This window comes from Canis aureus, chromosome 36 (assembly GCF_053574225.1).
Source record: "Canis aureus isolate CA01 chromosome 36, VMU_Caureus_v.1.0, whole genome shotgun sequence".
Taxonomy (NCBI): Eukaryota; Metazoa; Chordata; class Mammalia; order Carnivora; family Canidae; genus Canis; species Canis aureus.
Genome location: NC_135646.1, coordinates 23,859,766 through 23,885,627, shown reverse-complemented (window position 1 = coordinate 23,885,627; position 25,862 = coordinate 23,859,766). Strand labels below are relative to the sequence as shown.

At 39.7% G+C, this 25,862-nt stretch overlaps 1 protein-coding gene across 1 annotated transcript in view; it reads right to left on the bottom strand.

The window, feature by feature from the left end:
- Positions 1 to 25,862, bottom strand: part of RFTN2 (raftlin family member 2) — a 65,521-nt gene that overhangs the window by 10,638 nt on the left and 29,021 nt on the right. Inside the window, exons 6-8 of the mRNA XM_077885656.1 lie at positions 15,990 to 16,111; positions 14,643 to 14,746; positions 101 to 179 (exon numbers count right to left, since the gene is read on the bottom strand). Of these exons, the coding sequence (XP_077741782.1) occupies positions 101 to 179; positions 14,643 to 14,746; positions 15,990 to 16,111 (305 nt within the window). The remainder of the gene's footprint in view (positions 1 to 100; positions 180 to 14,642; positions 14,747 to 15,989; positions 16,112 to 25,862) is intronic.

Sequence of the window (25,862 nt, the reverse complement as noted above, 5' to 3'; positions counted from 1 at the left end):
CTTCCTCTGCCGCTCTCACTCTCTCTCTCTCTCTCAAATAAACAAATAAAGAAATAATCTTTTAAAAAATATTTAGTTAATAAGCATCAATTTTACTCACTTCTGGTGTTTGAGCAGCTGAATTCCACATAACTGGTCTCTGAAGGAACACGACTTGCTTTGTAGCCAAATTCCCTTCACTGCAAATTAAAACAACAGCTTTAGTATTTTCAAATTATTAATTCTCAATTTCACACTTGGCTAGAATATTCCACATGTATCTTTTGTAATATAATCTTCTGATCCAAAAATAATTATGAAATATTATTCCATATAAATATTGTGGCTGGAAAAACAAGAAAAAAATCCCTAAAAACTGAATATAGTCATTACAAAAGAAAAATTTGTTTAAAACTTGTAATCTCAATGTGCTAATGTAAGTATTTTTATCTTTTTTTGCCTCCTCCTAGTCTTTATACATGTGAATTTCTGCAGTTCTGTAACTACTACATATTTGCATTTCTGTGTTCTATGCCTTTCACTAAATACCCTTTCCTTGTTTTTACACTGATTGTATTCTTAATAGCTGCCATCTCTCAAAGAATTAAGATACTAAAACGTATTAAGCCTTTCCTATATTATTGGAAAATTAGGTTGTTTCCAGTTTTCCACTAAATTTTTTAAAATGTTGCTGTAAAATATATATAGTCTTCCTTATTCTTTTTTTTTTAATTTTTTTAGTCTTCCTTATTCTTATGACTTATTTCCTTGATATAAATTCTCAGGAATAGGATTATTGGGTCAAAAGGGTATGATTTAAGCTTCTTGGTATGCATTGTCAAATTTGCCTTATAAAAAGAAGAGACCAATTTAGGCTGCCACATGTGAGAGATTTTATATACATTTTCAATTGAGAGACTTGAGCCACAGCTAGTTTTATTTTCAGATGCTTCTTTGTAGTCAGCTACTCAGTATTCTCCTTATTTAACTATCATCATGGCAAATTACCCCTTGCCAAAGACTACTTGGGGTTTGTATTTCTCTGAAATGCTTTTCACAGTCTCCATGGATTTATGGGGAGGAGTGTCTGTAGCTAATGTTGCTCAGTTACGACTTTTATTATGCAAAAAACCCAAACAAAACCTCACTATTAGCTGCATTTTATGCTGAGCTCTTTTTCTGGAAAACAAATGCAACATTGAAACTCTGGCCCTAGCAATATATGTCAACTCCACACCGTTTGAAAATCCCAAACTTACTGATACTGTTGAATTTCGAGAAACAGCAAAATTTCCCCCAAAGTGGTAATAAGAGACTGTTTCTTTTTTCTTTTTCTTTTTAAAAGAATGCTTCCAGTCTAATCTCATTCTAGTTTGACCTTATCTTTGCTTAGAAGAAAAGACTTGGATGAAGTATATTTGATCCTTGAACAACGTGGGGGTTAGGGGCATCAACCTCTCTCCCCACTGCAGTAAAAAATCCACATATAGGGGGCGCCTGGCTGGCTCAGTAGGTAAAGGATGGGACTCTTGATCCTGGGGTTGTAAGTTTGAACCTCAGGTTGGGGGTAGAGATGACTTAAAAATAAAATATTTTTAAAAAATTTGCATGTGCTTTTGACTCTTCAAAAACTTAACTACTAATAACCTGCTGTTAACTGGAAGCCTTGCCAAATATATAAACACTTAACTAACACATATTTTCTATGTTATATGTATTATATACTGTCTTCTTACAATAAAGTAAGCTAAAGAGAAAATGTCATGAAAAATATTATAAGGGAGAGATAATACATTTACAGTTTAGTACTATATTTATCAAAATAAATCTGCTTATAAGTGGACCTGTGCAGTTCAAACCCATGTTGTTCGACAGTCAACTGTATATTGTAACTTTTGGGAACAATCATTAGGAGACATGGGTTATGACTTAGGCACACAGAGAAGAGACTAGCAGCATACAGAATAGGCTGTTCTTTGGGAAGTACAGAATATGCTAGGAAAGGCAGTGGCTTTGGAGCCAAAGAATTCCTGGGTTTAAATCCCACCTCTACCGTAATAGCTGATGATACCACCTCATAGCTGGTGACTTTAACAAATTTTTAAATTCTCTGACTTTCATTTCCTGTCAGGGACTTTGTGACGGATAAACATGTTGATGTGTATGAAGACCTCCTCTGTGCCTGCCACTAGAAGGAGTACAACAAGTGTGATTTCCTTCCACCTCTTCTATTCATTTAATGAAAGGTAGGGTGGAGTTAAGTGGGATGGAAATGTCTCAGACCCTAGACTATCTTCTAGAGAGAAAAGTCAAGGGAGAGGGTACCTAAGAATACAGAGGAGGTTTCTGGGTAATGTTCAAAGTGTGTGGTTCAGGTAGAGAATCCCATGAGGGAACCAGACCTAAAAGTATGCAAAGATGAGGAGGGATCAGGGCAGAATTATTCTTCTTGAATACAAAGCAGGAGGATATCAGGATAGGATGGTGAGTAACCTGGAGTGAATTCTTTCCAACCCATTATAGGATGGAGCAAGTCTGAATGCCCTAGAATGTGATGCTTGACCTAGAGCAGGCTTCTTGACCTTTCCTAATAGGGTAAAACAGCAAATGAAGCGATGGCTTCTCAAAGGCTGACTATCTTAGGACAGTCTCTAGAAGCCCAGGTAAGACTGGAAGTTCAGCATCTTCCCATCTCTTGGGGACGTCCTTAGAATAAGCTCCTCAATTTGAAATATGTCTGAGACCACTGTGTCCCTGGTTTTCTTAGGGCCATTCTGATTTTTTTTTTTTTTTACAATATTAAGTTTTATTTTTTTTTATATTTTCTATTTTTTTTAGTTTATTAATATATTTAAGTGATCTCTATACCCAATGTGGGGCTTGAACTCACAACCCTGAGATCAAGAGTTGTATGGGCCACAGTAACTTCTTGCAAGATACATCCATGAAGGCAAAAGAAACAAAAGCAAAAATGAACTATCGGGACTTCATCAAGATAAGAAGCTTTTGCACAGCAAAGGATACAGTCAACAAAACTAAAAGACAACCTACAGAATGGGAGAAGATATTTGCAAATGACATATCAGATAAAGGGCTAGTTTCCAAGATCTATAAAGAACTTATTAAACTCAACACCAAAGAAACAAACAATCCAATCATGAAATGGGCAAAAGACATGAAGAGAAATCTCACAGAGGAAGACATGGACATGGCCAACACGCACATGAGAAAATGCTCTGCATCACTTGCCATCAGGGAAATACAAATCAAAACCACAATGAGATACCACCTCACACCAGTGAGAATGGGGCAAATTAACAAGGCAGGAAACAACAAATGTTGGAGAGGATGCGGAGAAAAGGGAACCCTCTTGCACTGTTGGTGGGAATGTGAACTGGTGCAGCCACTCTGGAAAACTGCGTGGAGGTTCCTCAAAGAGTTAAAAATAGACCTGCCCTACGACCCAGCAATTGCACTGTTGGGGATTTACCCCAAAGATACAGATGCAATGAAACACCGGGACACCTGCACCCCAATGTTTATAGCAGCAATGGCCACAATAGCCAAACTGTGGAAGGAGCCTCGGTGTCCAACGAAAGATGAATGGATAAAGAAGATGTGGTTTATGTATACAATGGAATATTACTCAGCCATTAGAAATGACAAATACCCACCATTTGCTTCAACGTGGATGGAACTGGAGGGTGTTATGCTGAGTGAAGTAAGTCAGTCGGAGAAGGACAAACATTATATGTTCTCATTCATTTGGGGAATATAAATAATAGTGAAAGGGAATATAAGGGAAGGGAGAAGAAATGTGTGGGAAATATCAGAAAGGGAGACAGAACGTAAAGACTGCTAACTCTGGGAAACGAACTAGGGGTGGTGGAAGGGGAGAAGGGCGGGGGGTGGGAGTGAATGGGTGACGGTCACTGGGGATTATTCTGTATGTTAGTAAATTGAACACCAATAAAAAATAAATTAAAAACAAACAAACAAACAAACAAAAAGAGTTGTATGCTTTTCCAACTGAGCTAGGGCCATTCTGACTTAAAACGTGTCCTGCAAAAAAAAAAAAAAAAAGGTGTCCTGCTATTTTCAGAACATCTGTGAGATATGGAAATATTTTTTAAAGACTTTATTTATTTATTCATGAGAGACACACAGAGAGAGATAGGCAGAGACATAGGCAGAGGGAGAAACAGATTCCATGCAAGGAGCCCGACGTGGGACTCGATCCAGAGACTCCAGGATCATGCCCTGAGCCAAAGGCAGATGCTCAACTGCTGAGCCACACAGGCATCCCAATGTGGAACTCTTTTTGCTCTAGAGAATCTAACCATAGTACAATTAAAAGAAAGAGGTCTGAAGTCTTACAGAGGGGGCAGCTATTTGGCAGGGTGAGTGCCTCATAGTCTCCAGTGCTCCTAAGGTAATTCTATTTACTGAGCTGGGATAGAATATTTGCCAGGGTGCCTGGGTGGCTCAGTTGGTTAAGTGTCTGCATTCAGGTAGGGACATGATCCCAGGGTCCTGGGACCAAGTCTTGCATTGCATTGGGCTCCCTGCTCAGCAGGAAGTCTGCTTCTCCCTGTCCCTCTACCCCCCAACCCCACCCCTCTCTCTTACTTTCTCTCTCTCAAATAAATAAATAAAATCTTAAAAAAAAAAAAAAAGAATATTTGCCTTGTAGCACAGATTCTAAAAGGATTTGACGGATGATGTCATTACAAGACCAAATAGTGTTTCAAATGCCCTGGATGCTCAAAGGACAGGGCCTATGTCTTCTATTTCCTACAGCAATTTTCATTCAAAAAGTTAACTGAGTAAATTAGTATTTCACTGAGAGGAATTTAAGATTTTTTTTTTTGAATTTAAGATGATTTTAAGAAATATCTACACCCAACATGAGGCTCGAAACTACAACTTCAAGATCAAGAGTTGCATGCTCCACTGATTGAGCCAGCAAGGCAACCCTCTTAGGAAAGCTCTTTAAGTAGGCAGAGAAGATATTATTTTCCACATTTTAGGGATAAGGAAATTGAGACCCGGAATTTTTAAGAGTTTTGTCTTGGGCCTCCTCTATTTCCCATAATGTACTATCTCTTCAGCAAGTGTAAAATGAACTCACTAAAGCCCTAATTAGAGAGAAGAGTGGCCTAATTTAATTCTATTCTGACTGGAAAACTTTGTAATGAAAGGATAAGCACAGACTATTTTGCAGAAGTTCAGATACTTATGTAAGCATCTCTCAAATGCATCATTTCAGCTTTTAATATTTAGGAGTTGTAGTGGAGAATAATGAAGGAAATAAAGACAAGTGTTCATTTTTCCCCCTGGGCCAAATTAGACTATTTAAACAGACCACAGAGGTCCTGGTGTTTCGCAAATGGAAGAAGAGACAGGAGCAACTTCTTGACCCACAGCATTTAAGTGTCACATTTACAAGATGGATCATTGAAACTTTGCCTTAAAAGATATGCCCCAGGAATTCAGTTAAGAGTGAACAACATTACTTAAAATGAATAAGCACAAAAACAAAATTAAGCAGTTCTATCATGGTTTGATAATATCTTTAGTGATATCTATATATATATTTATTTGTTTTTAAAGATTTTATTTATTCTTGAGAGAGAGAGAGAGAGAGAGGCAGACACACAGGCAGAGGGAGGAGCAGGCTCCATGCAGGGAGCCCGACGTGGGACTCGATCTCGGGTCTCCAGGATCAAGCCCTGGGCTGAAGGTGGTGTTAAACCACTGAGCCACCCAGGTGTCACCTTTAGTGATATTTAAACTTTTAGATTTTTGCAGGAAGTTATGAGGACAACATGAACTTGTGCTTGGTCCAATATTTGCTTATGATTTCAAGTGTCTTTGAAACAGAGCTGGAGCACTTAGAATTTATGGGTGGGTAGGAGGAAGTCCTCCTATATTCTTTAGAATATAAAAACCAAGATCATGGTTAATGGTCCTGTATGAATTGTCATGTCTGTGCAGTTGCTCATGGTTAGTCTCAGAATTCCTACTTGTGTCATTCTCCCACCCAAATGCCCAAGCCACCACTTCTGCCTCTTTCCAGGCGCTCATCTTTTGAAATCCATTTCAAGGGTGACCTCTTTCAAAAAGTCTTCAATGATCCCTTAACTGAAGAATAACACCTCCTTTTTGGGCCTTCCATGGAACCCTCATTAGGAGCTCAGTCCCTCCACCACGTCCTGTTGTTGCTGGTACACGTTTCCCTCCTACAAGGTCTAAGCTCCCTGAGGATCTTGTCTCCCCATCTCTGCATCTTCCATGTTAATTAGCAGAAAGTCCCCTTTCTAAATGGTGCTCAGTAAATATTTGAAGACTCAAAGACTTTATAAAAAAGTGGTAATTTGGTTTCTGTGATAATGTATTGATGTCCAGAACATGCACAAAAAAAAAATCGTAACAAGTGAGCAAAGTCTTGGAGGCGAAAATAAAAGGCTTCTTAGGTGATGTTCATGACATTTAGTATGACTCTTTTAAGATTTAACTATTCCTTCTTCTCCTCAGAAAACTTACCCTTTAGGCACACCAGCTTATAATAACTGTAGCTTAGACAATTTTATGTTAATTGGAGATATTAAAATGTCTCATGTTACACCCAAATTTAAAAATAATTCACTTCTCCCCTTCCCCAGCTGCTTCAGGAAAGAGGAAGATTTTCTTAAACAATATACTAAGAAGGGTAATGATAGATACATTTGCCTATTTTAAAATTAAAAACTTCTGTTAATCAAAAGACATCATAAAAAGAGTAAAAAGACAAGCCACAAAGAATTAGGGAGGATAATTGCAACATATCTAACAAATAAAGGTCTGATATCCAGTATAAATAAAAATTTTCTTATAAATAGAACTTTAATTGTGGGCAAAAGATTTAAATAGATGCTTTACAAAATAAAAATCCAAATGGCCAGTAAACATATGAAAATGTGCTCAATCTCAGTAGTCACTAGGTAAAAAAATTAAAACCACACTGAGATCATACTGTATGCACACTAGGGTGGCAAAATTTAAAAATCTGACAAGATTTTTCTTGGAGCAATGGGAACTTCATATTCTGCAGTTAGGAGTGTAAACTGCAACATTCCACTTGGAAAGAGTTTGGCATTTATCTAATAAAGCTGAAGAAATGCTCTATGACCCCACAATTCCACTTCTAGATCTATACTCTTGAGAAACTCATGCCCATGTGCACTAGGATCCTTGCTCATGTTCAGGACAGTACTGCTCACCACAGTCAACCACTGGAGGCAACCAAGCCACCAGTAAGCAGGATGGATAAATAAATTGCTACATGCAACAGCAAGGGTAAATTTTACAAACAACGCTAAGTAAAAGAAACAACACGTAGTAAAAGATACAACACGTGTATATTAATATACATATATATTAATATACATAGTGTATATTAATATACATTATATATAATATACATATTGTATATTATATACATATATACATATATATTATGTATATATAATATACATAATGTATATTAATATTTACTTACATATATATATAAAATTCCAGGTGTATCCAATTCAAAAACAGACAAAACTAAATTGTATTGTTTAGGTATGCATGCATGAGTGAACAAACACTTAGGCAAAGCAAGGAAGTGATTATCCTAAAAACTGGGATGTTACCTCTGAGTAAAGGGAGTAGGAAATACACGGGGTACTTCTCAGATGCCAGCAACAGACGGACTATTTCTTGTCCAGTGGAAAGTACACAAGTGATTACAATTCCACCCATTTGTGTTTTGTGCACTTCCGACGTATGTGTTGACGACAAATTGTTTTAAGACTATGTGCAATGGTGACATGTGGGAGACTGTAGATTTACACATGATAAAAATGCTCCCTCCCCTTTCACATTTATTATTTGGTAAAAATCAGTCTTGAATTCTTTGGGTTTTGAATTAGAAGAGGTCTTTAGGAATTCATTCACCTGTATTCACTTTTCTTTGAATATATCCTGCACTTTCCTGTTATTTTGTTTTGTTTTGTTTTGCTTAAGATTGCCAGAAAGAGGAAATAATTTATCGTATGCATACTTCAACTTTTCACCTTCTAAGCCTGTGGCAGACAGCACTAATTGATCACTGCATTCTTTTTTGCTAACCCTGGTTCTAGTCTCAGAATCCTTGGTTTTATAGTGTTCCAGGCAGCCACTACCAACAGATCACTGCTGCTATGTGAGACGAAATGGAATAGTAAATAGTTACCTCTATCTGCCGCTGGAGTATTTCCCTCTCTAAAACTGATTTTGGAAGATCTATTCTTTCCTAAAGGTCCCCCTCAGACACCACAGTTTTCACAGACCTGACCTCTTCCCTCAATGAAGTCATCAAGCATATTCACCTGCCTTATGCTCAACTCTTCATTATTGCTTCTTCAAGAAGACTTTTTAGATATTTCTCTCCTAATTCCCCACATCCCCCATTAAATTTTTATAAAAAGATTTTATGTATTTATTAATTTGAGAGAGAGAGAGAGAGAGAGAGAGAGAGAGAGAGAAGGAGCAAGTGGAGGGGCAGAGGGACAGGGAGAAGCAGACTCCTCACTGAGCACAGAGCCAGATGCAAGGGTTCTTTCCCAGGACCCTGAGAACGTGACCTGATCCAAAGTCAGACACTTCACTGAATGAGCCACCAGGTGAGATGTGCCCCCATCCCCACTTTTAAATTTTAGCATGCACCTTTATAGCTATGTACTTTGTCATAAAGTTCCTTGGCCTTATGACTCTGGTTTGTTTCTCAGGGTCATACATTAGTATAAGTGTGTTAAAAACTAAAAAGAGCACTCCCACAATTTAGCTCCTCCCAACCTCTCCACCTGATAAAATATTAAAAATTTAAGTTCAGATGAGGAAGGGATAACTGCAAGTATTCACAATAGACAAATTGACTATTTTTTAAAACATGGCATTATCAAAATGCTGGTCACTGTAAGATTACCATGAGCTTAACTTTGAATTACACCATATTGTTTCTATAGAATTTAAATTAGAAAGGGAAGAGGGACGCCTAGGTGGCTCAGCAGTTGAGGTCTGCCTTGGGCTCAAGGCGTGATCCCGGGGGTTGGGGATCATGTCCCACATGGGGCTCCTTGCAGGAAAGCCTGCTTCTCCCTTTCCCGGTGTCTCTGCATCTCTCTCTCTTTCTGTGTCTCTCATGAATAAATAAATAAGTAAAATCTTAAAAAAATTAGAAAGGGAAGAGAACTGCATTAGCATGGACTAGATATGAAGCCCTAGCCTTTCCCTCCACTGTGTATAAATATGAGGCTCCTGCTTTGGTTGCCACACAAGGGCAGAGAGGAAATCATTGGGGCACTTAGTGTCTCATATGACTACATAGAATTCTAGTGTTTCTGGGCTATGGTGACCACAAGGCTGTGGAGTAGAGGGGGTGGAGCAGGGGATGCAGAGGGAGGGAGCAGGGCCCCTGATATCACAGCAAGAAAACTTTTCTCCTTTTGTTATTCAGATCCTGTTCTTAAGGACTAGATTTTTTTTTTTTTAAGATTTTATTTATTCATTCATGAGAGACAGAGAGAGAGAGAGAGAGAGAGAAGCAGAGACACAGGCAGAGGGAGAAGCAGGCTCCATGCAGGGAGCTGGATGCAGGACTTGATCCCGAGGCTCCAGGACCATGCCCTGGGCCGAAGGCAAGTGCCCAACCGCTGGGCCACTGGGGCTGCCCAAGGACTAGACTTTTTTGATATTCTCAGAACATTATAACTTGATCCATAGTACCCAAAAGCCCCTGCTTTTAAATTCTGTCTTCTGAGACATAAATGAGGGTGTACAGTTTTTTCTATATTGTGTTCTAAATGCTTTCTCTCTCCGTAAGGCTATAATCCAGTCTTTCTGATAGTACATCAGAATCACCTTGGGTTCTTGTTAAAATGCTCCCTCCCCTCATCCTTTTCCTGATTATTCTTCAAGGAGAGGGGAATGACCCTGCTGTTTGAGGTAGCCACACAGAGGGAACTTTGGCTCCTCTTGCATTTTACTCTGGTCATTATTTTAGGGTTAGCAATATTATCTGCTGGTTCAGCTAATTTGATCCTCTACCAGATTTGCCCTGAAGAGTTTAATGTCAATTTTCACCTTGATTTCTTGAAAAGAAAAGGATTGGGTCTATTTGTATAATTACATAGTGATAATGATTAAGAAGGGATGCTGGCAAGTTTTCACAGCGGACAACAATAACCCTGGAATAATGTAGCGCTATCTGATTACCACATTATGATGTTTCCATGGCAATGTCGCTTTAAACATTCGTGGTGTGATATTGCCTAGGATAATGAAGCAACAACCTTAGTGTAAGGACACACTACGAAAATATTTTTATGCAAACCAGTAGCAGGATATATTTGAGTAACGAAAGAAATGAGGGCAAAATGCCTTATGTATAGACCATTCAAGTTATGGTTTAGGTAACAGGAGAGTGGGCAAAAGTTGAAATTGCTTAAGACACTATTGTGTAAGAGACAAAAATATTTAACTGGCAATAGTTCTACATGTTTTCTGACATGGGGGTCCCAAAAAAAAGTTCATGACTCATATTAGTTTTTCTGGATATGAGTATACTTATAAGCTTTTATCTTTAGAGTGTTGTTATTTATATTTGTTCCTTTTATTGGCTCATAATCCTCAGTGCTGATTTAGTGTATAGTAAACTACAGTATTTACATCTTCTAAAATATCCTGATTTAGGACAGGATCACCGTTGCATAATGGGTTTCAACTTCTTGGGGATTTTGGTTCTGCTGAAGGATTAGTTCCCACAGAACAGCTCTAATTTATTAGCCTACTTTCCATAGCCCCTGCATGGGTACTTTGCAGGTATGGTCTCGCTTAATCATCATGATAGTCCAGTAAAGTTGATATTATTGTACCATTTTCCAAATGAGGAAAATGAGACTTAAGGAGGTTAGGTGACCTCTCAAGTTCACAGGGCTAGTTCATGGTAAAGCTATAATTAAAATGAGATCTGTTTAGCTTGCAGCCTAGACTGTTCTAGTTTTAGACTAAAAACTTTCTGGCTCCATCCTCTATCTAGACCAAGATGAACTGTCTGTAGTATTTTTCTTTATATTTAAAGATGACATAGCTGACAGTGAATACTACCTTTGTGTTTACTTAAGCAGCTAAGAAAAGTATGTGACTGTCACAGAGAGCATATTTGGACAAGAATAAGAAGGCAGAAAATTAACAGGTTTCATCAATATTTTTTGTTACCAGATAATAACCATGAAATTTTACGTTCACCTTATGGCATCTACTTTATAGGCACCTGAAAGGACCCAAGTTATAAAACATAAAGGAACAAAATAAACATCAACATTACACAATGTTCCTGGCATATGAAAGAGCAGTAGACATTGTTTGTTCTAGTATGTCATGTTGCGTAAGTGTGATTATTGTTAAAAAGCATTTTTCTACTATCTTCTATCCAGGGTAAATTGCAGATTCTAAATGGTGATGCTTTTTAGATCTCATTATTATGTGAAGGTTCCATCTAACTTTGACAGTCTATATTCTTCATTTTACTGCTCCTGTACAGCCTATACTTGCTTAGGTACATAGGTTTGACCTGCCTCAACCCGAATGTAAGCCTGGTTATGTACTAAATTTAGCTTAATCAGCCTAGGCCCCTTCAGGACAGACACTATATATAGCTTACACATCTTTCTATTAACTGGTTGATTTTTTTACTTTTCAAAATTGTTTTTTTAAATCACAGAATAAATATGTATTCCTTGTAAGAAGTCAAATCACAGAAAATGTATAAAGACAAAGTAGAAATCTCCACTTTCCCTGTTCCCCGCCCACAATCCCAAGAGCTGACCATTCACTAGAATTTGCTGTGTAGCTTTTTAGTCTTCATATGCACCATTCCATTTTTTTAAAAGATTTTATTTATTTATTCATGAGAGACACAGAGAGAGAGACACAGAGAGAGACACAGACACACAGGCAGAGGGAGAAGCAGGCTCCATGAAGGAGCCCGATGCAGGACTCGATCCCAGGTCTACAGGATCACACCCTGGGCTGATGGTAGGCGCCAAACTGCTGAGCCACCCAGGGATCACCTACACCATTCCTTTTGATAGACATTTATATTGTGTCCAATTTTTTGCTATTACAAACTGTTATTTAATGAGCAGTCCTGCAACTAGTCCTTTTGTTAGTTTTAAGTATTCCTAAAGATGAGCCCTCACGATGAGGGTCTGAAAGTGCTGCTCTGACTCCACAGTACCTCAAGGGGTACTAGGGGTAGAGGAAGCTGGGATGGTGGTGAGATAGTGGTGCTACCTCTGTTTCAAAAACAATGTACAGGCAGCCTGGGTGGCTCAGTGGTTTAGCGCTGATCTTCGGCCCAGGTCGTGATCCTGGAGACCCAGGATCGAGTCCCACGTTGGGCTCCCTGCATGGAGCCTGCTTCTCCCTCTGCCTGTGTGTCTGTGTCTCTCTCTGTGTCTCTAATAAATAAATAAAATCTTAAAAAAAAAAAAAAGCAACAGTGTACAGCTACTCCTCATTCCTGCAAGGCTCCTGTTCACTGGGGGCAGCCTATGACCTTATGCAGTTTGACACTCAGGACAAGGTGGTTAAGTGAGGTGTGGCTTCAGGTTCCACCACCCTCCTGCTTCACTTTAGACTTGAGACCTCTTCTTTCCCACCTTTGGGCTCAGTCCCAAAACCAACCAGAAGCAGGAGATGTTGAAGGGGCTCCAGCCCATGTTTTCTGGCTCAGCACCCAGCCCTGTAGGCTAGCTACCTAATCAGTGCCCAATCAGTCATTCGTACCGCTTTAAGAAAAAATTTTGACATTTTTATTTTAAGTTGGCTCCACCCTCAACGTGGGGCTTGAACTCAGGACCCTGAGGTCAGGAGTCACATGCTCTACTGACTGAGCCAGCCAGGTGCTTCAAGAAAAATTTAGACTCATGACAGCAGAATCCCTAAAATGGGAGGGAAGTGATAACTGTATTTTTCATTGGGGAAAAAGGAACAGGAAAGGTTCAGAATTCATAGTACTTTTAGGAAGAGCTAACTGTAATGGGCTAGATGACCCCCTAAGTTATACACCTATGAGAACCATCAAAAAGAGATGAGAAGCCCAAAAACACAAATTATTCTGAGGGAGGGTGAAGAGTGAGATAGATCAATGCTTGGGCATGACTGTGAGGGGTAGAAAGGCAGGGAAGAGGAGTTCCTTTCTCACTACCTCCTGCAAAATTCCTCTAAAGTTAAGGAGCTTCAGGGGCTTGTGAAAATGCAGATTCATGGGTCTCACCCTCAAAGCTTCTGACTGTTCCATTGGGGTGGGCCTCCAGCATTTGTATGAGCATAGGCTCCCCAGCTGGTTTATGCTGCTTGGTCTGAAGACCAAATCTTAAGATCTGCTGTACTGTGACCTGACAGGTATGTCATAGATTTTTTAAAGTTGGGAAATAATGCTTCAGGGAGTTGTCACTCATAATTTGAGAATAGTTACCAATAGATCTCTGAGAAGAAAAGTAGATTAATTGCTTACTTCTAACCCCTCCTTTTAAAGCCTGAGTACCTTTACTCTGTATCAACCTTCGTCCCTCTTCCTGCCTGAAGAAGATGTGGTTTTATTATAAAGTTTGTGGGGAAGTTGGGATACTGGGCAGGAGTGAATTGCTAAACTGAGAAAAGCAGAGAAGGCTGGAGGGTGGGTGAGACGGAGAAAGGAGGCGTTGCCGCCTTTAGCTACACCTGACAATTAACAATGTTAACCTGAGGGTCATTGAGGCTGCTGAAGGGGACGGCCAGGGGGACTGTGCTGTTCTCTGCTGGCAGCCTTGGCCTATGCAGGACTGCCTTGGCACTCAAGCATTTTCTGGAAGCCAAAGAAGGTAGAGGGAACATCTCTGAGTCCAGGGGATAGCAAAGCACTTTATACAGAAGACTTACTTGATTTCTTTCTCTCTCATAAAAAAAGGTACGATTCAATTTTTCCTTCCCAGGAAAGGAAATGGGGAAAGTTAGCAAAAGGAGAAAAGGAAAGGTTGGTGAAGTGATGCCATTTTGGTTCTATGTGGGCACTTCATCTGAGTGGAAATAGCTAACAAGTCTGTGCTCTGGGTGGGGGTGAGAGGGACTCAGCCCCCTCACCGGAGGGGAGGAATGGAGGCAGCAGTGCCTGTGAGTCTGCATCCGGGCCTCCCTGGCCCCCACTGACCAGGGCTGTGCACCATGGGGAGGGTGCGTTTGCACACACAGTGCCGAAGAGGAGGATGAAAGGTCTACAGAGGGGGCAGAACTGTTCTGTTTGCAGATTGATATAGACTCAACCTTCACTTCACGGTCAGTGTTGTGAGTGGCCCTACGCTGGGAGTCAGTCTCCTGTGCCCCTGCATGGCTGGGCCGTGGGAACTTGAGCATGCCCCCAGGAAGGAGAGGTTATAGCTTGTACATCTATAACTTGAGGGGATTAGGGCAGCTGATCTCCAAGGTCCATGAAATCAGATTAGAATTTCAATGAAATGCTTTCTGTAGACATTACATAAGCAATTGTTGAACTGAGTTATCTAACAAAAGAGCTATATTTTAGGATTAAATGAGGGTTTGTAAGGATCTTTTGGCATTACCTGTCATGTCTCAGTATAGGTGTAGGCAACACGCTTGTCAGGAGCCATCCAAACTCAGCCAGAGTGTGCAGCAGAGGGCCGTAATCCGTTTTGATTTCACACCCCTGAGTAAATAAGCATAGGAGCTCATAGCCTTAATGGCAAGGACAACCAGCTACACAGGTGATTACAATAAAGGGTGATGGGTGTGACGGTAAAGGGAGTTCATGCTCCATGAAATACAATTTCACCAGCTGCACTTCCTGGGCTTCATTTTCTGCTACTTGCTGCTTTCTAACCATTGAACCAAGGCAGAAACACTGGGGATCAGAGTAGAGAGAGGTTACTATATGGTTCTCCAGAGTTTGGGCCTTCCTTCTGTCTTGTTCCCTTGGTCTTGTATAGGCATCAGTCTTTAAGGTATGGGGCTTGGAAATCGGCATTTTTAAAAAGCTCCCTTGTGATTTGGATCCAGGTAGTTTACAGACCACAGTAATAGAAACACAGGCCAAGGGATTGGGAAGTGAGGACAAGAGTAGGAAGTGAAGACGGGGGGGAGTGAAAGGTGAATGGGGCTTAGATGCAGAGTCATTTCCCTGCTTTTTACTCATTTGCTCATTTGGAATTGATTTTTACTTGGAGCTTTACCTCTTTCCCCAAATCCTTTCCTTCCCCTCAGTGGGATTTCTGATTTCTTTGAAACCTCTCTCTATGCCCTTATAAGGCCAGAAAGGCAATCATGTTCATGGAAGAGCCTGTCAGTGAGGGCCTCATACACACAACACAATATACCTGAATTCAGTCTGTACACCTCAAGGGCAGTCCATTCGGGGACATCTGAATTCAGAGTGCACAACATCAGCAGCAATGTCATCTCTGATTAGGAAGGACAATGCTGTGTGTACATATTTGGCCTGGCGAGAGAGAGAACACCTTTTGGATATTTTTGCCTTTGAAAGTCAATTCACAAGGTAAAAAAAGAGTCAGTCACACTGGTTGCTTGGAGATAAAATGGTAGTTATTGACTGAGTTTTTTTTCAGTTTCAGCCAGTTGTCATGGCATGTGTAAAGAGAATCTCAGTGCCAGGGAACTTTGCTTAGGATTAGATTAGAAAGTCAAGTCTTTGGGAATCTACTGCTATTTAGATAAAGGTAATTCTTTTGCTATCTTATAACAAAGTTGAACATTGAGTAAAGGAAATCACCCTTTCACAAATCTGAACAAAGTCTGTTTTTGAACTTGTGATGAAATTCTGAATCTTGCACAAACACGTTTGAAGGATGCTGCATGTATTAGGCAATGAAGATCTTTATCATGTAAAACTAAATATAAAATTAAAGCTAAATTGTCAGAAAACTGCAGTTTACCTCAATAACGGTCCATTGTTCTACGACGATGGCATCATTTCCTTTCCTACTGGAACCAGGAACTCCAGAACCTTCTTCTTCATAGATAAAGAATCCTTCCAAAGATTTAGGCAAATGGTCCCCTGTGAGGAAAAGGATACAATTAAGAAAAGATGCAAATACTGAGTATCTCTTAAGATCATTTAAATCCCTAGATAACTGTTTTAGGAAGCTGAAAGAAAAGCACTTGTATTGCCTGAATCAATAACATCCTCCTTCTCTTTGAAGGTTATTATTTTTTTGGGGGGGGGGAGTTCAAGATAGTTTTGCACTTCACTGAATTAAAATCACACTGGAAATATGAAAACTACAATAACAAAAACAAGATAAAATAAAATTGTACAATGAGAAGCAAGTGGATTTCCTAAGCCAAAAAAGCATCGGGAAATGATCTTGACCTTGAAATCAAATTTTGGTTTCTAATCTGTATGTTTATGCATATTAATCACACCATTAAGAGAGAAAACATAAAAAATGTTAATCCTTGAAATTACAGTTGTGATATTAAAACGAATGTGAGGTAAGATTACTTCAAAAAATACAAACACAAAACAATTCTTTACTTCCATGATGCTTTAAAAAAATAATAAAAGAATGGTAACAGGAAAATACTAAACAGAAGTCATTGTCAAAAGAATTCCTGCTGGGAAGGAAGTTTTAAGGGAGGGCCTCTCTGACATTTTCTTGAATAGTTGACAATAACCAGCTGGCGAAAACTAAACTGATTTTATGGACATTCTTTTTTTTTTTTTTTTTTTTTTTATGGACATTCTTTTGTCTCTTATTTTGCAATAGGAGACAATTTTCCCATGGTCGGTCATGTGCTGGTTAAACATTTTGGTTTGTTATACTGCATGGTGTCGTATCAAAGTCTCCGGGCTGGACGGTTATCTAAATTATAACTTATGAAGTTTTCAAGTGACCTCTTAGGTTTAAAGATAAAAAAGACAAACATAATTTCAGTGTAATTCTCAGTTTTTATTTTTATTAACAGGCTATAAACTTTAAAAGAAAATCCTTAATATTATTTCCGTCATTTACAGTTAGGGAACTTACTATAAGAAGCACTTACATTGTTCAGACTGGCTCCCAAAAACCCAGTAAAGTTTAATTAACTAGTTGGAATTAGTTTTCTAATTACAGTATATGTATATATTCTACTCGCTTTAAATGTACTTATCCATTGTCACCCCAAAGTGACCAGGGGAAGTAAATCTTTCTGATTGTAAGTTTAGAGCATCACAAGACTATCTTTAAAACTATGCATGCCCCAAGCCCTTTTTTTAGAATGGGGGTATGAATTTTAGAAATAACTATATACTGTAATAATTATGTAGTTAGTTAAAATCTGCCTCTTATTTACTTTGGCCTTATGTAATGTGAGAACCATCAGTTTTGTGGCTCTGTGTTTTCTTATTCTCGCTATTGGGCCCTAATACTTCTAAATTTCTTTTCTGGGGATCCCTGGGTGGCGCAGCGGTTTAGTGCCTACCTTTGGCCCAGGGCCTGATCCTGGAGACCCGGGATCGAATCCCACATCGGGCTCCCTGCATGGAGCCTGCTTCTCCCTCTGCCTGTGTCTCTACCTCTCTCTCTCTGTGTGACTATCATAAATAAATAAAAATTAAAAAAAAATAAATTTCTTTTCTTAAAAAAGATTTTATTTATTTATTTGAGAGAAAGCATGAGACAGAGAGACCGTGAGCAGGGGGGAGGGGTAGATGGAGAGGGAGGAGCAGACTCTGCTGAGTGGGGAGCCCAATGTGGTACTTGATCCTAGGACCCTGGGATCATGACCTGAGCTGAAGGCAGAGGCTTAACCGACTGAGCCACACAGACACCCCTTTAAATTTCTTTTGGCTTAAAAGAATGAAAGTGTGGTAGGCTCATACAATGCAATACTACACAAGAATAAAAAAGCTGTGTAGCAACGTGGATGAATTTCAGATACTATGTTGAGCAAAAGAAGCCAGACACAAAAGTATATATATACTGTATACTTCAACCTATGTGAAGTTCAATAACAGGCAAAATCATCTATGGTGATGGGTGTCAGAATAATGCTTACTCTGGGTGGGAGGATATCGACTAGGAAGGGTCATGAGGTGATTTTCTGGGATGTTGCAAATGTTTTGTATCATTTTTCCCCCTCTACATTCCTTCCTCCCAGCTTTACTGAGACATAACTAACATATGAAGAGAGTCTATATCTTGAACATTTGTGTTCTATTCAGCTGTACACAAAAGATTAATGCACTTTACTACCTGGACATAAATTTAGGTTCCTCCTTCTCACTTTAGAGCTCCCAGAGCCCTGGCCGACCTGGCTCTTTTTTATTTATTTATTTATTTATTTATTTATTTATTTATTTATTTATTTATTTATTCATTTATTTATTTATTTTTTTTTCTTTTCTTTTTATTTATTTTTATTTTTTATTTATTTTTATATATTTTTTGTGCATATAAAATTGTTCTTTTTTTTTTTTTTAAGATTTATTTATTTATTTGTGATAGACGTAGAGAGAGAGAGAGACAGAGAGAGGCAGAGAGAGAAGCAGGCTCCATGCCGGGAGCCCAATGCAGGACTCTATCCCAGGTACCCAGGATCAGGCCCTGGGCTGAAGACAGGTGCTAAACCACTGAGCCACCCAGGGATCCCCCTAAAATTTTTATTTTCAAATTGAGGCTATTTTAAAAATAACATTTAGGAATTTATACTCACAGGTCATGTTATAGGTAATATCCAAAGAAGATAATCAAAACATATTTTTTGAAGATTTAGTATATGTTTGGTATTAAAACTAATAATAATAATTTTGTTACTAAATCTGCACAAGGTTAGCATTAGCAAGATTAAGATTAGACAGTAGATTTCTGGCTAATGATTATTATAGACAAATATTCAGGAAAATTTCAACAATTACCATCAGTAAAATGGTCCATTGTTGGTCCATGGGCCCATGCCAATCCCCAGAGCCACTGATGAAGGATACTTACACAGGAGAAAGAACTGGTGGCAAGGCAGGGTGGAAGGGAAGGTCTCATGGAGGGTGACTGTTTGGGTGCCTGGTGTGATAAACCTTTCAGGTAATTGAGTGAGGTGATAATCTAAACAATTACTTAACTGTTCCCTAACTGAGTCACTTCTTAACAGTACAAATTCCAGAACTTCTCAGCCAGTATGTCTTGCCCCACAGGTATGCTGAGAGCCTGTCACAGAAGTGCCAAGATATAGGGTGCCCCCTGCAGCTCAGAGAAGCTTTATCCTCTTATACCTGTATGCCTTATAATATTACCATTTTCTATGTGCACATAATATGCAAAAGTTATAAGGCATTGGCCTGACACACTGTTTCTTAATTTTTTTTAGCCAAATACCAATAGCAAATGAAAGTATACCTATTTCTGTATCTTTGAAGGATGGTCTCCAACTACAGTTTGAAGTGATTTGTGGCAAGAATAGGGTTTCTTTAAAGTCTAATGTTAGGGCACCTGGGTGGCTCAGTGGTTGAACCTTTGGCTCAGGTTGTGATCCCGGGGTCTCTGGGATTGAGTCCCCCATCAGGTTCCTCATAGGGAGCCTGCTTCTCCCTCTGCCTATGTCTCTGCCTCTCTCTCTGAATAAATAAAATCTTAAAAAAAAAGGAGGCCTAATGTTATACTTTAAAATCCATGCAAACTTTGCGTTCTTTTCAAATAGATTTTTATTACGTAAAAAAGTACAGTTCTCCATCTCCCCATCTTAAGTAATAGCAAGTGAGATTCTAGGAAGAGGTTTATCTTGTGAACCTTTGTACTCCCTAGAACAAGGCTAAATACCTCCAGGTACTTGGACCCTGGTTTGAGAAGCACAAGCTTAAAGGATTCTCAGAGAATGGTTTACTTGTCTGGACATGTGCTCTGACACATTCATTTCAGCTACATATGACATTGACATTTCTGTAAATGTAAGGAAAGGTAACATTCCGTTTTAGTATATTTTGTCCATTTGTAATTTTTTTTTTTTTGGCATTAAACTGCCTAGAGATGGGCCTTGGACCATGTCTGAGAACTGGAGAGCACATACAGCAACTCTCAGTTGAAGATCATTCATAAACATTCTTTCTTCAAAACAAATCTCAGCCTGTTTATTTTTCTCTATCTCTACAATCCTCTCTCTATGGACCAATGCAATGGCCTCTTAATAGCACCTGCCTTTCCATTCTTGCCCTCTCTCATCCACTTTCCAAAATGAAGCCAAAGAGGTTTTTTGAAAAATGCAAATCAGGTCATAACTCCCTCTTAAATCTTCAATGACTGATTTGGAATAAAAATCCTGGTAGGATGGGGCACCTGGATGGCTCAGTGGTTGAGCATCTGTCTTCAGCTCAGGGCGTGATCCTGGGGTCCTGGGATCAAGTCCCACATCTGGCTCCCCACAGGGAGCCTGCTTCTCCCTCTGCCTGTGTCTCTGCTCTTTTTATGTCTCTCATGAATAAATAAATAAAATCTAAAACAAAACAAAACAAGACCTGGTGGGATGGCAAAAAAAAAAAAAAAAAAAGAAAAGAAAAAAAAAAAGAAAAAAAATCAATCCTGGCAGGATGGCAAATTGGTTAAGACCACACACACCACCTAGGTGCCCTCCTGCCCCAAAATTTTCTAGTTGCATGAGCATGGGTACATTTTAAAATATTTCTGTACTTCAGCTTCCTCATCTGTAAAAGGAAGATCATAATCATACCAACTCATAGGGTTGCTGTGGGGAGTAAATGAGTCATAAATGTAAAGTGCTGAGAACAGTGCTGGTATATAGTAAGTACAAATACATATTAGGTCCTTTTTAAAAAAATATTTTATTTATTTGACAGATATAGACAGTGAGCACAAGCAGGGGGAGTAGCAGGGAGAGGGAGAAACAGGCTCCCCACTGAGCAGAGAGCCCGATGTGGGACCCGATCCTGGGGCCCCAGGATCATGACCTGAGCTGAAGGCTGACACCCAACGGAGTGAGCCACCCAGGTGCCCCTAGCTAGCTCTTGTTGCATTATTTTAAGTCCAGCTGCTGCTTACCTCTTCCACCTTGTCTGGAGTCATTCTCTCTTCCTACCCTGCTCCAGTGACACAGGCCTTTTCCCTTTTCCTCTTCTGGCCCTAGGGTTTTTGAACATCTGGGGGTGTTTCCTTTGCCTAGAATGGTCTACCACTGGCTCCTGAATGCTGGCTTCCCAGTCTCAGTGTGATTGGTGCCTCATCAGGTGGGACCTCCTGCCCCTCCTTACGATATCATGTTGGGTAATGTCACAACACTTCTCTTAATTTTGAAATTAGACATATGTTTCCATACCCATTGCTGCCTGACTGCCTTATGCCACATGGCCAATGTTTTGAGAGTAGGGAAGACGTCCATTTTGCTTATCACTGTAAGCCCAATGCCTGGCACAGGGCCTGGCATATACATATATGTGAAGTGAATTAATACAGTCCTCATTCTGATAGTTTGCCTGCTCGCTGCACACAAGCATTTTTATAGGGGTGAAGAGATCAAAATGAATTTAAGTCTGATAATTCATAAAAAATCAAAATGTAGCCTAAAGATGTGGGTGCACTAAAGGTGGGAAGAGACTATTCTCTGGCAATGATAGGGGCATTTATAGGCTAATAAAGTATTGGGAACTCATGGTGGTGTGTGTGCGTGTGTGTGTTTTATACCAGCTGGCAAAGCTGCTCATCTCGGCCTACTGGACCTCTACACATTCTGGTAAAATAAAGTGTTTTGTCTTTGTTGGCTCAACTGGGGAAACCTGTTGTAGACTCTCCTGGGACCATTTGGAGGTTTTTACCCTACAGTGCAATCCCCTTGTGCATATGCAGTGATTCCAGCAGAGGACCAGTTTGCTGAGGGCCCAGGGATGCTGGAGGAGGTCAGATACAGGAGGCCACTGCAGTGGGAACCCTCAGGCTGCAAGAACAGCAAGAGGACTGCTGGGTGCCTCTCCTGTGGGGCTTTTTTGAAGCGGAACAGGCTTTGAGAGTGCGTGGGAAAGGGCACTGAGGAAGAATTTCACAGACCTTACAACCTCTCCATTGTGACCCCAGCTAAGGAGAAAACTTTTTAAAACGTTTTGTTTTCCCTCTCCCTGTTTCTAGAGGAAGATACTTTATAAAATGAGATTTGTGGGGTAATGTATTTAAATGTCTGTGCAATGTCTGGTTTTGTACTTCTTTTCCTTGTGATAGGCTGACTTCTGACAATATTTTGGAAGAGGATGGAAGCAAGACAAAACAAAATACGCATTGTCCTCCATGTGCTTTAGCTGTCAGGCATCAAATAACCCAGAACAAAGCAACCAATTCAGCCCTGCTTCCTCTGACTTGCTTCTCACAGTGACACAGGCATGGGTCACAATTTCCCCTCTGCAGCTTCCCTGTGTACTTGTAGGGAAGTCCTGAGTGACACACCCAGTTGCCAGACCCCACAGACCGTGGTGGCTCATTAGGGGCTTGGCATGGCCCTCAATGTAAAATGTCTAATGAGACATTCCAGAGCTGCTAAGAGGGAGAGATTCTCCCCTGGGCTCTCTAAATAGCTTCTGAGGCTTTGCGAACAAAAGCCCTACAGAGCCTCTGGCTGGCAACTGCTGGGGCTAATTTTATTTTCACCAGGCAAGGCCCAAGGCAGGGGATGTCTGAAAGAGATTTTGAAAAGAGTATTTTTCGTTTTTCCTTCAGCAGTTAGTCACAAACCAAAATTTGAAATGGCTCCAACTTAGACTTTTTGGAAGGAAGAGAAGGAGAAAGAGAGAGAGAAAGACATGAAACATAAACTGACCCCTAAGTAGGTGATCCATATGGAAAGTACTGTGACTGTACACAGCAAGCCACAGGGAAGAAAACTAACAGCAGAAACTAAACTCTGGCAGTGGGCGAGGCACTGTGGAGTCATTTTGTACGTACTGTATCTTACTAAATGTTCACAGCAGTAAAGTAGGGAATAGTTTTATTTGCCTTTTAGGAAAATGTGGCTCAATAAGTTCCCTAACTTCTCTAGATCACCCAGTTAATAAGTAGAGGACAAAGGATTTAAGACCTGGTTTATCTGATCCTAAAGTCCATGTTCTTCTTATTGGATTTTGCTTTTTCCATAAAAGACCAACTTGGAAGAAGTTTCTAATAACCAAAAATACTAAGGAATATCTATTGAGCACTTGCTATGGGTTGTGTGTTATAGGCCATATTTCTGGGTGTTCCAATGGGCTAGATCTTTATTCTTGGTTTCTAGTTAAAAGAACCTATTGGACCATGATTCTTGGTAATTTTAGATAATTATCCAAAGTCTTTAGTTCTGTTAGTTAAGGTGTCTCTGACTTAATGATAAGCTGATTTTCTTTTTTCAATTTTTAAAAAGTTTTAATTTAAATTCTAGTTAGTTAAAAATAAATAAATAAATAAATAAATAAATAAATAAATAAATAGATTCTAGTTAGTTAAGCATATAGTGTAGTATTGGTTTCAGAAATAGAATTTTAGTGCTTCATCACATAATATATAGCACCCAGTGCTCATCGTAACATGTGCCCTCCTTAATACTGATCACCTATTTTTTTTTTTTAATTTTTATTTATTTATGATAGTCAAACAGAGAGAAAGAGAGAGAGGCAGAGACACAGGCAGAGGGAGAAGCAGGCTCCATGCACCAGGAGCCCGATGTGGGATTCGATCCCGGGTCTCCAGGATCGCGCCCTGGGCCAAAGGCAGGCGCCAAACCGCTGCGCCACCCAGGGATCCCCTGATCACCTATTTAGCCTATTCCCTGCCCACCTTGCCTCCAGCAACCCTTAATTTATTCTCTGTAGTTGAGAGTCTCATGGAGCACCTGGGTGGCTCAGTCAGTTAAGCATCTGCTCAGGTCAGGATCTCAGGATCCTGAGACTGAGCCCCGCATCAGGCTCCTGCTTTTTCCTCTCTCTCTGCCTGGCCTGCCCCACCCCATGCTCTCTCTCTCTAATAAATAGATAAAATCTTTAAAAAAAAAGTCTCTTATGATTTGCCTCCCCCTCTTTGTTCCTCCTTCCCTTATGTTCATCTGTTTTGTTTCTTAAATTCCAAATATGAGTGAAATCATATGGCATTTGTCTTTCTCTGACTCATTTTGCTTAGCATGATAAACTCTGGCTCCAACCACATTGTTGCAAAAGGCAAGATTTCATTCTTTCTGATGGCTGAGTAACAGAATATTATGTATATATATACCCAACAGAATATTATGTATATATATATCACATTTTTATCCATCATCAGTTGATGGACATTTGGGCTCTTTCCATAGTTTGGCTATTGTTGATAATGCTGCTATAAACACAGGGGTCCATGTGTCCCTTCAAACAGTATTTTTGTATCTTTTGGTAAATATTTAGTAGTATAATTGTTGGATCATAGAGTAGTTCTACTTTTAACTTTTTGAGGAACCTCCATACTAAATGATAGTCTGATTTAATGATAATAAGGTATATTGAGGTTTCATTTTATTAGCTTTCTTATTCTTTCCTCTAACCTCATTGAGTTAGTTAATTATCCTGGTTTTCATTGCCTTCATCCTTCCTAATTTACTTTTCAAGTCTCCTAACTATGAATTTTTCTTTTCTTTTAGCACTAATCTCTTTTTAAAAACATTTTCCCTAGAAAGTAATTTTTTGGAAGTTTTGTTTTTGTGATAGACATGAATGATTACATATCCTATTGTAATTAAAAGAGGAAGGCTAAGGGAAGTTGAAAGATAAAGGGGGGGCAGCCCGGGTGGCTCAGCGGTTTAGCGCCACATTCTACCCAGGGCCTGATCCTGCAGTCCCGGGATTGAGTCCCAGGTCAGGCTCCCTGCATGGAGCCTGCTTCTCCCTCTGCCTGGGTCTCTGTCTCTCATGAATAAATAAAATCTTAAAAAAAAAAAAAAAAAAGATAAAGGGGAAGCAGAAATAAATAGAGTCAGTATCAGTTTTTGAACCAAAGATTATCTTTCTTTTATGTGTCTGTAGACATGTGTGTGTGTGTATGTGTATATATAATTTTTTAAAGATTTTATTTATTCATAGAGAGAGAGAGAGAGAGAGAGAGAGAGAGAGGTAGAGACACAGGCAGAGGGAGAAGCATGCTCCAAGCAGGGAGCCGGACACAGGACTCATCCTGGGTCTCTGGGATCACACCCTGGACTGAAGGTGGCGCTAAACCACTGAGCCACCCGGGCTGCCCTATGTTTAAATTTTTATTTACATATTTGACAGAGAGAGAGAGAGAGAGAGAGAGAGAGAGAGCACAAGCAGGAGGAGCTGAATGGGAGAGTAAGAAGCAGGCTCCCCACTGAGCAGGCAGCCAGGTGATGTGGGGCTCTATCTCAGGATCTTCTGGGATCTTCTTGGCCTGAGCCGAAGGCAGATGCTTAACCAACTGAGCCACCCAGGTGCCCCACAAAGATTATTTTTCTATACAAATTTTTAGAGTCAGCTGTAGACTAGAGAACATGGTAGGTAGTGCCTGAAATTGGGATAGTGTATACATTTGAATAGTAACAATCAAATGCCATTATAATCCTCCTAACCAGGCTGTTATAATGCATCTTATTTGGAAAATCCTAGTCAATCACAGTGTTTTGTCTATTCTTGAGAGTTACAGCCCAAATAGCAAACATTATATTATATTTTTACCACACACGACAGTTAAGCTTTTATTTATTTATTTCATTTAGCATCATAATATCTTTATTATGATTCACAGTGATAATCTATGCCCAGCTTCTGGGAGCATCAGATCCTTCAGGAGTGAAGTCTGAGCCATAGGGAGGAGCATGCAGCTCTAGTG